This window comes from Hirsutella rhossiliensis (genome assembly GCF_020360975.1).
Source record: "Hirsutella rhossiliensis strain HR02 chromosome Unknown scaffold00003, whole genome shotgun sequence".
Classification (NCBI taxonomy): Eukaryota; Fungi; Ascomycota; class Sordariomycetes; order Hypocreales; family Ophiocordycipitaceae; genus Hirsutella; species Hirsutella rhossiliensis.
Window position 1 is genome coordinate 802,343 of NW_025408669.1, and position 14,185 is coordinate 816,527.

Sequence of the window (14,185 nt, forward strand, 5' to 3'; positions counted from 1 at the left end):
ATAATTAGAACCCTATATTTATAGAAAAGATCTAATATATAGTCGCCTCCTTCCTAACCCTATAGAAGGACTAAGGTACTATTAAGGTCTACCTAGACTACTATATACGTATTCTGCTAATAGAAAATTAGTACCTACGTAAACTAGCGTCTAGGGCTTACCTACTTAGCTAGAAGGATAAGGCACTAATCGACTAGACCTATAAGGACCTATACCGGAAGGGGCGTATAGAATAGGCTATAAAGGCAACCCCGTTCGCTTACCCTATATTTATAGTTTAGAGAACTATATATAGCAACGAAAAGGGCTAAATAGTAATAGACCTACGCGCTCTTAATAGCATAGCTATCCTAGACGCCTACTTAATACCGCTTTAAAGAGATATAATCTAAAAGCTATAGGGGAAACGCTTTATTTCCGCTATAGACGCTTAGTCTTTCTTTTATTAGTTCCTTATCTATAAGAAGTATTAAGAAAGGTTTACGGTAATTAGCTATAAAGGATTAGAACGACTAACGGTAGCCTTAATAGGATATAAGAACTTACCTATATATATCTAAAGATTTATAGACTAAATCCTCTAGGAATATATAAAATATTCCTCTAGGTATATCGATAATATCGTAATATACTTAGATATAGAAGACGACTACGTTCGTTACCTTTAAGCTATCTTCTAACTCTTTGTAAACTATAACCTAGCCTTAGCTAGATTAAAATTATTCCTAGGCTACCTATCTATAGAACTATTAGGATTTTAAGTTAATAGTATTGGCCTAATAAATACTAAAGAACGAGTATAGGTATTATAGGATATAGAGTTTCTAAATACCCTATAAGTATTAGAAAAGTAGCTCGGCTTAGTTAACTAGCTACGGCACTTAGTAGCTTACTTCTCTTAGAAGGTAGAGGCGCTCTAGGTTCGGAAAACGGCGATACTTAAGGAAGCATAGGATAGTTAAGCGCTGCCTAAATAATCGGCAAGGAATAGATATACATCTAAGGCAACGTACTAACCTTCCTTAGTAAAGGAATAGGCCTTCTAAGATATTATAAACGCTCTTATAGAACTAACGCGGCTATACTATTTCGACCTACGATAGCTATTATTCTTATAAATTAACGCTAGCTGCGAGCTAGGCTTTATAGTAGTAGCTTTCTACCTCGTACTAAGGGTAGACTAAAACCTAGGAAGGACCTTACCCTAGATAAGTATCTAGCTAATCTTTTACCTTAGTAAACGCTTAACTAGCGGAGAACCTAGATACTAGCCTACTAAACTTAAAGTCGCTTATCTTTCCTAGGTATATCGGAAGCTCTAGTTATATATTATCTCTACCTTACTATTAAAGGTTATTATACTAACTAACTACGCCGTTATAAGTATAATCCTAAAGTAAATATCGCTATTTACTACTAATATAAAGACTAATAATCGGCTCGTACTTACTTTATAATACCTTAGCTAGTTTCCCTTAGAGGTCTACTATATTCCTAGAACTATAAATATCTTTACCGATATACTATCTCGACTACTATCTGTAATACCTAGGAAATACGAACCTAGGGAATTAGACTACGTCTAGGAAGATAAAGCGCCGGTTAAATACGCGTATATAGTTATAGAATCCTTTATCCGACCTAACCTACGCTAGAAGATCTAAGGAGTATACGCGGAAGAGCCTAGGTAGGCCGGTATATTAAAGTAGCTTAGAAATAATAAGTCCTAGGTTAGTCTCTTATTCGTTTAGCGGGATAGGTTACTCTACCTAGTTAAGTCTAAAGGTCGTTATTAGCTCTATATCCCTACTATCTATACTAAGGAAATTATCGCTAATAACTACGCGCGTAAATTTTACCTTAGACGGCAAAGGATATAAGAGGAATTATCCTCTATATTTACTATTACTAGCCTTAAGAAACTTATCGACGGCTTTATCGATAAATATAACGCCTACTATAGGAACTAAACCGACCGGTTAAAGGCCCTTAGTAAGTTAGTCCTAATTACGTCCCTAGCCTTACCTTTCTATACGATCGCTATAGATTTCGTTATAAGACTCTTAAACGTCCCCGCGGACCGAACTCTATAGATATTACTTATTAAGGTCTACTATAATATACTATTAACGGTAACTAATAAGTTCTCGAAAATAAAGCTCCTTATCCTAGGCTATAATTAGTTTACTATAAAAGACTAAGCTAAGGTACTATTTACTAAGTTAATATACTATAACTAAGGGATTCCTACTTAGATTATCTCTAACTAAGACCCTAAGTTCCTTTTAGCGTTCTAGAAAAGACTATAGATAGCGTATAAGTCTAAGTTACTAGTATCTATAGCTTAGTATCCCTAAACCGACGGCTTATCGGAACGACGTAATTAAGTAGTTAAAACCGCGCTCTAGTTCTTTACGACTAACTTCCTATCCTATTAATAGGTTAACGTATTACTACTACTTTAATTTACCCTTAATAACTCTTACTCCTTAGTAATTAGCACCTCTCTAAGCGAGCTACTAACTAAGATATAGATAGATAATAGTAGGCGATACCTTAGAGAAGGCCCCCTATAGATAGATAAGGAGATACTCTAGGACTAGGCTAGGATCTTAATCGCTCTAGCTTAGGTAGGAATAAAAAAGTAGTATAACGCGAAATACTAAGTACTAGAGTTTAAGCTTAGAGACTAAGTATAGCTCTAGCTAGGGAAAGGATATAGCGTAGCCGACGGATAGGTAGTAAAGTTAAAGGAACGCCGTATAAGACTATTTAAAGTCCTTAAGCGGATCGGCTATCTAGCCTACCGCCTTAACCTAGCCGGATCCTTAAATATCTACGATATCGTTTCCGTCGCGTAGCTATAGCTAGCCGAACGACTAAACGCCTAACCTAGCCCGGAACCTAATACTAACTACTAGGAAGTCGAAAGAATCCTTAACGCTAGAACTTATAGATATAGCTAAGGGACCGCTCGTATAGAATACCTCGTTAGCTAAAAAGGCTAGCTAAGTAGCTATAATTCCTAGGTAGCTACTAAGGATATCGTCGCTAAAGACCTTATTAAAGAATTTACTATATAGTAAGGAGTATTATAAGGTCGTATTACCTATACTTAGAAGCTCCGCGCGCGCGCTATATAATAGTACGAGCCGCTATAGCTAAGGGAGAAATAACGGTATATAGTATACGCTATTACCGTTCGTTTACCTAGAAGTCTAAGGATAGGTTAACTAGCTAATAAGTATTAATAAGCTGCCTACGGCGAACGGTAACTTAATTCGATATTTTAGTACCTATATTTATTTTTATTTTAGAAACCCGATTTCCCTATCCTTTTACGCTCTCTTTTCTATACTAAATAGCTCCCTTCTTATACTTACCTTTAAGGTTCCCGCTATCTAAGGCTATAAGTATCGTAGTAAGGACCTAGTATTTTACTAATATTTCTCCGACTAAATCTACCGCCGACCGCTACGCCTAAGCCTCGAGGGATTCCGCTAAGTAGTTTAATTATATAGGAATAAGGCAAAGCTCCTCTATAACCTTAAGTCTAATACGGCTATATTTACTAAGTAAAAATAGGATAATTATAGTATATATACTAACTACCGCGACCTCTTTACTAAAGAAGGGTATAATCTTAACGTAGGCTTAGTAGAAAACGGTATATACTACGCCCCTCTATCTCTTCCCCTAGCTAAAGCCCGTAATTTATATAAACGTAACTAGCTATACTTCTCTACGCCTTATAGTATCGCCGCCTATTATATTACTACTACGACTCTTATAACTACCTAAACTAGTAGAAACGCGACGTTAACTATCCGACTATAGTAGGTCGGCGCTTCTTATCGCCTTATTCCTAGCACTTTATTATATATTCGCTTTAACGACCGTGCCCTATCGCTATTAAGCTTTAGTAATTTATTTAGCGACTCGCTACCCTTAGTTTTAGGCATTATAGGAAAAACCCCCGGTACCCCTTAAAACGCCTATAGGTAGTTTACCCTATTATTTAATAAAGATAAGCTTCTTCCCCTATCGCTACGCGACCTAGATAGAGCTATCTTCCCTAATAAAACTAAGATAATAACTAGCGCCCTCGGCACTATATAGATCGCTACTATCTTAGCCGATATCGTTAATAAGCTCCTATCTAGATAGGTAGCCTCTATAGACGCCGAGATACTTAAGATCGTCGCTACCGTTATTAGTATAAAGTACCTCCCCGCCTATCTAAAGATATTCGAGATCGCCGCCGCGGAGGAGCGCGAGGCCTCTAGTATACTAAGAACTTATAAGTTTAAAGAGACCCTTAAGCGTACCCCGGCTAGGACCGGAGGATCTAGTATAGTAGACCTTATATTCGACGAGCTATTAAGGAACCCGTTTACTAGGCGCCTATTCGCCGCCGCCGCGGCCCCGCCCTCTACTCCCTCTAAGCGGGCTAACCTATTCGCCGAGGACTAGGCCCTAATACCGGTCCGATAGAAGCTTAACCTCTTTTAGGTTCTAAGCCGCGGAAAGCCTAGACTATTCCCTATCGCACTATTCGTAGTATACTACGATAACCTAGGCAATATAGATAGCTATATAGGTATTATTTACTCTAGGTTAAAAGCGCTAGTCTATAGAGCCCTAGATACGGCCGTAATCTAAGTAAATCTATTCGCCGCTATCTATAAGGAGGCCGACGCCGACCTCTCGCTCGGCTAGTACGCCGCCCTCGCTAGAGTACCCGCCGGCTTTATCTATTAGTTCGCTTTCGCCGCCTACCTCCTAGACGACTCGCCTAAGCTCGCTACGGTATACTAGAGAGCCGCCCGCGTTAGCCCCCTATATACGCTAGCCGCGGCCCGCCCTTATACGGCTAACGTAATAGCCTATTTTAACTTATTAGACTAAAAGTTTACTAACGTATACTTAAGCGGATTCTAGAACCTAGGCCCGACTATATAGGCACTAGTAGTAGTAATCTATAACTAAATTCTAGCCTCTCGCGACGGACTAGCTATAATACTCCTAGTAGAACCGGCCCCGAACAACGCCTATAGCGTGCCTATCTATAGAGCCTCCGATATATAGGATGCCCCGGCCGACGTGCCGGTAGGCCCCGAGGAACTAACGGAGGAGGAAGCTAAGGAAGAGATCCCCTACCCTACCTTTGCCCCTATAGCGTAAGACGGTCGGTTACTAGGTTAGCCTCGTAGTATCCCCGGCACTATTTATTTTATTACCGGCTTAGCTATAGAGCGCCCCTAGTTATAATTAGTTTTCCCTGGCTTAGCTACTACGCCCCTAGCCCTACTCGTTTATTACCCCGGTTTAGCTACCTAGCGCCCCCGGTCCTAGTAGTATTTTACTCCCGGCTTAGCCGCCTCGCGCCCCCGGTGTTAGTCGCACTAGGTTGCGTTCTAGATAAGAAACGAGTTATTCCCTATACTAACCTTAGAAATCTACGTAACTTTACTATAATCCCCGCGACTCCCGCCTAAATACCGCGGGAAACTAATAAGGACGTCGGTTAATTCTTTCGCCCTAGGTATTTATTACGGGATACCCTATAGTCGATAATCTAGGTACCCGGAACGATATCTACTTCCCTTAAGGAAGTTACCCTTAACTCTTTAAGGCTCCCCGCGGAAGAAGGAACCTAGAAGCTACCGGGCAAACTCTAAGAAATTACCTAGAATTCCCGGAAACGATAACTAAGCGGATTATATAGATATTTTATAGAGATTTCCCTTAAGGATATATTATATAGGGAATATACTATAATTTCCTAAGTAATAATAGTTCCTTAAGGACTATATTAATATTTCCCTAAGAAGTTACTATAAGAATATAGCGGGGAAATTATAAAGAAATACCTATGCCTACCTAGGGAAAATACTAGGAAATACCGCTAATATACCGTACTACTATCGCATGATTATAAGGTTAAGATATTACTCGGTTAAAGCCCTAAGTAAGGTCTTACGCTCGCTATAGTATATATAGAAGATAGAGAACCTACTAGATCTTAGGTAGGTAGAGAAGAATATAGATAGTTATTATTACTCTTACTTTAACTTATAAGACCGGTAGCTAGTCCGTATTTAACGCGCGTAATAACGTACGGTAGCTAGTCTATATAATACGTTTAATTACGTATAGTAGCTAGTCCGTTTAATTACCTATTAGACCTATACCGGATCCGGGTAGACGGTAAGGTTAACGTACTAGCCCTATACCGAGGGACTAGTATATAATAAGAGGTCTTTATCTTTAAGGGTTATTCCCTTAGACTATATTATAAAGCCTCTTTTTACTAGCTTATTCTATAAAGCCTCCCTATACCTATTATTTCTTTATAATAGTAAAATAGGAATATAAGGGTATATTCTTATAACTACTACTATAATAAAACCCCTTAAGATATAACCCTTAGACTACTCTATCTACTACCTATACTAACTTTTATTTAGGAGTATATCGAATATAATAGGAAGGATATACTAAAAGACCGTTATAGATATAACTATATTTAGACCTTTATCTATAAGCTAAGCCGGATTATCGCTATGCTCCTAAGAAAGAAAAACGATATAGTAGAAGTCTTAGCTAGCCGCTACTTCTACTACCTCTATCGTTTCTTTAGTATGCCCCTTATATAGATTTCCGATAATACTAAATAGTTTATTTCTACCTTCCTTATAAAGATTAACTAGCTTATAGGAACGAAGTATTATTATAAAAGCTCCCTATACCCTTAGACTTAAAGTAGTATAGAAGTTATAAATTAATACCTAGATTAAAAGCTACGATTCTATATAACGAAGTATTAAGATAACTAAAGTTCCCTACTACCTACCCTTAACTTTGCCTATAACTTATCTTAGTACTCTTTTATCGATATAGCACCGTTAAAAGTAGCCCTAGGCTAAGATATCTAGAACCCCCTATTACTGCCCCCGACTAATAAGACCGCTGCTACTAGACCCGCTACTAGAGCTAGGGAACTTATATAGACCGCCTAAGAAACCTAGGAAGACGCTAGGAATACTACTACCGCTACTTAAGAATATTAAAAGGAATAGGCTAATAGGAAACAACGACTAACTAACTTTACTATCGGTAACTAAGTTTTTCTTAGTAGGAAAGGCTTCGCTATAAACGCTCTAACTATTTAGCTAGATAACTAATAGTTAGGTCCGTTCGTAATCTTAAAAGAACGCAGTTATAGCTATATACTATAGCTGCCCGAGTCGTATAAAATAAAGAACCTATTCTACGCCGACCGTCTTTAAAAAGCAGCTAATAACCCCTTGCCCTAGCAGATCTAAACACCTCCGCTACCTAAGGAGATTAACGGAGAACCTAAGTAGGAGGTTAATTAAGTCTAGTAGTCTCGAGTAACCGGTAGGAGTTAATAACTAGAATACTAAGTCTTATAAAAGGGATATAACCCTAATAAGACCTAGTACCCGGCTAGGAATTTCCGTAACGTACTAATAGTATTAAAGGTATTCTACGATAAATATCTAGATATAGTAGGCCTACCCGTTAACCTATAATACTAGATCGAATATACTATAGCGGAGGAGGGCTATAAGGAACGAGACGATAATAATATAGCAGAGAAAGCCGTAAAACTAAGAACCCGCCGCTACGACTAACTACCTTAATATGTATATTAAGGCCTTAAACGGGGGGTAGTATTACGACCCTACGCGCTAGCGTAGAGACACTAGCGTAGAACCTTACTAGTATCGCGTGCCTAAGTAGCATCACGTGCCTACGTGCGACCTTATGCTTACCTAAGCGCTGCTAAGGTAACCTCGTATATATATATATAAGGGCTAGCTCGGTCGTATAGTCTAGTCTTTCTTTCTTACTCCTTAGCTTTAAGTCTTTATTTATAGTGCTAATATATCTTTATAGCCGTTAAGGCTTATATATACCTAGCCGTAATAGATAGTACTATCGACGAGTTAGGATAGAGTCGCGGTTTAGGGGCTAGTTATCGGTGCCGTCTTAGTTCGGTTTTAGGTTAGGTCTTATTTAGTTATAGTTTTTTAGTAGTAGATCTTATTCTATAGCTATTAAGGCCGGCTTAGTTAGGTCTCCTTAGTTCTATTTAGTCTATAGTTTAAGTAGCGAGGTTTACGCTTAGTCTAGGTCCGGTTTAGCCGATACTATAGTTATATTATCGTAAGTCCTCTCCCTTTCTTAGGTCGCCCTAGTTAAGGGAGAATATAGGCTTAACTTAAGTATAGGAATATCTTAATACCCCTTTTTATCTAGCTATTTATAGTTACTATACCTATATAAGCCCCTCCCTTATCTTAATAGATAGACTAAGATATATATTACTAAATTTACCTTTCTAAGCCCCTATTTCTTCTACTATGCTCTTAAGACTCTGCTTGAGAGCTCCCTTTCCATGCGTGTATGCTCTCTAGTTATGGCCTAATTCTCCTCACGACTGCCGTGTTATTTTGACGTAGACAGTAGGAGCCATTAGGGCTTAGTTGATCATCCCGATGGCCGTATCAAGCTCCTCCGCAGCCCCCTGTGTCTTGGCGTCGCGGACTTGCGCTCTGAGCAGTTATTATAAGCTTTCTGCGTGCTCGTCTTTAAAGACTGCCATGGCCAGGGGTTGTCCTGTCGCTGCCTCTCCTGTTCCTGGGGAAGAACTCGGCGCGTCCTGTGCCCTACCACGATCTGAGCGGCTTTCCGGGCGCTGGGCGGGGATAAACACACGCACACACGCACACGCTCGTATTCGTAGACTTGGATTCCTGCAAACCTGGGGCATCCGTCGCGTCGATCCCTGCCGTCTCATGAGGTAAGCTTTCGTCGCCGTTGTTTGAAAATCCCTCCTGGCACGGAACGAATCATGCGACAGGAGTAGCCTCGCCTCAGCTTCATACGGTCGATCAGCGGAACAACGGGAGCATCAAAGACGCGGAAGAATCGAAGAAAAGCCGTTTATCTGCTTCATTCCTTCCGACCCGTCCATCCTTTGACCAATGATATATATCTCAAGCATCCCCTCCAACCCTCAGTGCATGGCTTCAAAGTGAAGCCCTGCGCTTGAGATACGACCAACAGTTCTTTTCCACTCTTCAACTCCGCTACTGATCTGTTATATTTCCATCGCCGTTCTGCCCTCACTTTTGTTGGCTGGTCTTTCCTTTCCGACACCCCATTCCACCCCCTCGACCGCGAATTCAAGATAGAGAGAGCCACTGATCTGGTATCACCGCGATCTCGTCTGCCGTATCTTTCAAAAACTTGGGATCATTCGGCCTTCCGAAACGGTTTCCCCCGCCATTTCTTTACTCCCGCTCCCAGTTCGCGCACTGCAGCCGATCCGACATTCCTCGCTTCCGGCCGGCCGGAAACTCCAATATGGCCAATAGCCAGCCCGAGCCGCGTGCACACCAGCAGTATTCCCCGCAGAAAATTGTCCTCGAGAAAGGGGGCCTACAGGAGACCGTCATGGCCGACTCGGTCAGCGACTTGGATAAGAGTTTCGTCGATGAGGAGATGCACAAGTCCGACGGCGAGGCCCAGTTCCGCCAGCTGGGATGGAAGCGGCTCACCGTCGTCCTCATTGTCCAGTCCGTTGCTCTCGGCAGCCTGAGTCTACCGGCCGCTTTCGCTACCCTCGGAATGGTGCTCGGTGTTTTCTTTTGCGTCAGCCTCGGACTAGTCGCCATCTTTACGGGCAAGATCATCGGAGAGGTCAAGCTCAAATATCCAGAGGTAGCCCATTATGCCGATAGCGGGCGTTTGCTATTTGGCAAGTTCGGCTATGAGCTCTTCGGCGCCATGTTTGCCATCCAGCTTATCCTAGTTGTCGGCTCGCATACTCTAACCGGTACCATCGCCTTTCTTAATCTCACCAGTAACAGTGGTTGTTCTGCTGCCCTTGGCTTCGCCTCTGCCATTATCCTTCTGGTCCTAGCTATCCCGCCCTCTTTTGCCGAGGTCGCAATCCTCGGCTATGTGGACTGTATCTCCATCTTTAGCGCCATTGGCATTATTACGGTTGCTACTGGTATCCAAGCTAGTAACGCCCAGGGTGGCCTTTCTGCCATCGATTGGTCTGCGTGGCCTAAGCCCGGGATAACCTTTATCGATGCCTTTATTGCTATTGCCAATATCGTTTTTTCTTATACTTTCTGTATAGCTCAGTTCTCCTTTATGGATGAGATGCATACCCCTGGCGATTTTATCAAGTCGATTTGGATTCTTGGCATTGTCGAGATTGCTATTTATTCCCTTACCGGCGGGATAATCTACGCTTTTGTTGGCAGCGACGTTAAGTCCCCAGCCTTACTCTCAGCCGATACGACTATTTCTAAGATCGCCTTTGGTGTTGCCTTACCCGTTATTTTTATTTCTGGATCGATTAACATTACTGTTGTCGGCCGCTATCTTCATGGCCGTATGTTTGAAAACTCGGCTGCTCGCTTTATTAACACGCCTAAGGGCTGGGCCTCCTGGCTTGCTATTATTACTTCTGTCACCCTCGCATCCTATATCACTGCCGAGATTATTCCATTCTTTTCTGACCTCCTCTCCCTCCTCTCTTCTCTCTTTGTCTCTGGCTTTGCCTATTACTTTCCTGCCCTAATGTGGTTTCAGCTCCTCCGCGAGGGCAGTTGTTTTGCGAGGGGAAATATTACTCGAAGCCTCCTGTGCGCCTTTACCTTTATCATTGGGGTTGTTATTTTTACCTGTGGAACATATGCTAGTATGGCCGATATTGTGAGTTTTCTCTCCTTTTTCTTCCTCTTCAGCGAGCAACGGTCTGAGCTTTATCCATCCACATGCTCAGTTTCGTGCTAACTGACTTGCTTCTAGCTCCAAAAGTTCCGTGAAGGTAAAGTCGGCGGTGTTTTTACATGCGAACCTATTGGGTAGTTGGTATGCCGAGCACACACCCCAGAACTTGTCGGAAGATCAAGTAGACGGGTAGAAAGACGGGAGTGAGAGAGGGAGAAATGGGTAAAGCAGGGACGTCACTGGACGATTATACATGTTGGAGGAGCCAGCCGGTCTGGTACTCCGTCCGTGCAGCACACGGAGCAGGAGACGTGAGCTATGCCCACCATATCTGTAAGCGAGTGGCGCGGGTACGCAACTGGTAAAAAGAGGAGCCATATATGTGTAAGGTCGAAACGAAGTGTGCCCTAATTGCATTGAAAGGCAGGGCTGAGGAAGTCCCAAGGGAGAAGGCGCTTTCTTTCGAGCTTTGGGAAGCACGGCGTCTCTGTACCGAAATAGCGAGGTTGGATCGGCCGCGGACAGGCTTATACGAACAGGGGTACCTGGCAGGACACGGCGGGCGATGGTGAGGGAGCTGATGGCAAGGAAAAGAAGAAGAATGTGACGCCCGGGGTTGGGGTTGGGACGGAGGTCGGATGCTGGGAGAGGAGGACAGCGGCATAACCTGGCCGAACACTACCTCCGGCCAGTCGTCGTATCCGGCGTTGCAAAAGGGCGGGATGCGGAAGTGAATTATTCCTCCGTCGGATGTATGTAACCCCCCAGGGGTCGACACTGCGTATGCGGTTGCTTAGCTGTCGATCGACGTTTCAATGTCAGCCTTGCCCAGGGCCTTGAAGCTGCCGGGCCATTAGCGGCGAGGCCACATACGCATAGTGATTTTTTTGATGAAAAAAGGGAAAAAATCCCTGACAACCTGAAAGTGTGGTAAAAAAAAAACCCCCTCCCGCCCACACATACCGAGCGAGAGCTCATAAATATTAGCAGGTGAAGCGTTTCGCCAGAGATAGCCAAAAAAAAATTTTGGAAAATTAAATATATCATCGTATTATTCGTTTCATGCATCTACTGCAATTATTTCTAGAATTTTTCCTCGTATTTTACGGCTGGAAATGGTTCTCTTAATGTCGTGGAAAAAGGGGGCATGTCTCGTTTCCTCGTTACCCTACCCCCCACTGGCCTGACTAATACCGTAAAACTCTCTTAATCGGACCGGTCTTGGCGATCGGCATTGGTGTAGAGGTGTACGGAGTACGGAGTAATTACCCAATTACTGCTCCGTACTGTAACGAGAGGGCGTAAGTTAATAATTGTAGAGAAATATACCACAATACCAACCAGTCATCTCTAACGGAGGTGCCTCCAATTTTGTTAGAGGATAATATCGTACATTCTGTTAGAGGGACAGATTGCGCCAAGGCGGGTCCGATTTAGTACTAGAGTATTACAGGTACTTACCGTTCTGTACCTATTCTGCTCCGTACGGTACGGAGTACTGTACATCAGTTACATAAGGTAGGTACCTACCTAGGTAGGTACGCACTCCGCATGGACGATATTTTCATCCATCACAGTCGACTTGGCGGGCAAGATGCACTTATCCGAGTTATTGTACATAGCAGCGGACTGTACGTACTCGTTGTATCCTGGGCCCGCTTCCTGCAAGAATATTTTTTCCTCCGCGCAACAACAAATATGTTTCAAGTTCACGTTGGACTTCGCCGCCACTTTACGACAAGCAGACTTTTCCGCCGCGCCTTCACCATGTCCAAAGTTTTCGTTGGGTTCGTTTCCAATCCAAAGACCTCTCTCTCTCCGCATGCTGACATCACGGCAGAAGCCTGTCTTGGCAGGTCGACTCCGACGCCCTCAGGCAAGAGTTCCAGAAATTCGGGAATGTCACCGACGCGGTAAGCACTCTCCCATCTTGGCCGCGGCATTCGGTGGAGAGCTCGGCTAATTCATGGCCAATACAGGTTGTCATCTTGGACCGGGAAACTCGCCGCAGCCGCGGATTTGGCTTCGTCACCTTTGAGGATGAAGAGGGCTCGAACAAGGCCATTGCTGAGGGCAATGGAATGGAGTGCGCATGAAATTTCAACTTTGCTCCCTTGCCATGGCGTCGTACTAACGGTAACAGGGTGGATGGCCGACGTATTTCCGTCGCACAGGTAAGCCGTTGCCGTTCCGTGGGGCCTGAGCTCCCGTTGCTCAATCAAGCCAAGCGCCGCGAGGAGCACTGCTAACGAGAATTCAGAGTACTGAGCGTCAGAGAAACAACGACCAGTCGGGTGGAGGCTACGGTCGACGCGACGAGAGGAACGACCGAGGATACGGCGGAGGCGGCCGGTCCGGAGGGTACTAGAGTTGGGCACATCAGTCGCTGATGACACGCTCCCTGCAAGGAGTACCCGGCTCTGATGGATTGAACTCAGACGGCCTGTATGCTAAGCCATCACGGCTCGACTCCTGTCTCACGGCATAATAAAAGTGGTCTCTGAGTTGTTGTCTTTGAGAAAACGTCGAGGAACCCAAACTGAAAACCGCGTCCTTCTTGACACGCTATTGGCCCATCCATGCCAAGTATCTCAATCACCGGGCTTGCACCTCTTACGACCAGCCAGATCGGGGTTTCTGCGACTGGTCAAGACGCTCCCGGTGACTAGATCCCGTTGCGTGCTGTGGTTCGTCGCAAAGAACAGAGGGATAACCCGGGAGGGCACCAAGAATGCGGCCGCTGCAGTAACGCGGCCCATGCCGTTTCAGAACGAGATGCTGCCTATTGTGACGGGCTGTGCCCTGTCGCTGATGGGAGAGGTTAGCTCGACCATCTCAGGCGCGTTGCTCGGGTCTCGAGGACGTCGGGGACAACGTCTCAGGAGGAGGGCATCACGGTCACGGCATCGCCATTGCAGGAGACACTGCAGGAGGCGCTGCTGGTGGCACAGCAAAGGGAAGCCTTGGTTGCCCAGCAGAAGCAGCTTGTGAGTGTCCCCGACCGCCACGTCCAACGCCATAATGCCACTGAGCTGGCATCTGCTCGTCCAGCCCGAGGATGCCCCCTCTCCCGTCCACCAGGACGGCCTCGTTGAGCGTCAGAGGTGGCGCTTCCCCTCGGCCTCACCACCGGCCTCACCACCGGCGTCGGCCGAGCCGCCAACAACCTTGAACTCGGCTGCGACTGCCTGGCTGTCATCCTCTACGTCGACGCCTGTAACACTTCCTCAATATATACCGACCCTCGTCATCCATGGCGCGCTCTGTCAACGGAGCGACTTGCCCCGTCTGCATCCTCTCCTAAGTGGAAGCCTCGTTCCGCTCCGTACGACCATACACCAGCGGAGGCACTCAGTGTGGCGGCTCGCCCCGGCTCTCCATCTCCTCCGCGTCCATCTCGATT

General features: G+C 44.4%; 2 protein-coding genes across 2 annotated transcripts; both read left to right on the forward strand.

Moving 5' to 3' along the window:
• Window positions 1-9,399: 9,399 nt before the first annotated feature.
• On the forward strand, window positions 9,400-10,877 carry HRG_02792 (transmembrane amino acid transporter protein; the record flags this gene model as incomplete). Its single annotated transcript, XM_044861263.1, has 3 exons — window positions 9,400-10,041; window positions 10,752-10,764; window positions 10,861-10,877. The coding sequence occupies 3 exons, from the start codon at window positions 9,400-9,402 to the stop codon at window positions 10,875-10,877; spliced, it is 672 nt and encodes a 223-aa protein (XP_044722289.1).
• Window positions 10,878-12,549: 1,672 nt separating this feature from the next.
• Window positions 12,550-13,150, forward strand: HRG_02793 (RNA recognition motif domain-containing protein; the record flags this gene model as incomplete). Its single annotated transcript, XM_044861264.1, has 5 exons — window positions 12,550-12,569; window positions 12,623-12,695; window positions 12,762-12,868; window positions 12,926-12,956; window positions 13,043-13,150. The coding sequence occupies 5 exons, from the start codon at window positions 12,550-12,552 to the stop codon at window positions 13,148-13,150; spliced, it is 339 nt and encodes a 112-aa protein (XP_044722290.1).
• Between the last annotated feature and the right edge of the window lie 1,035 nt (window positions 13,151-14,185).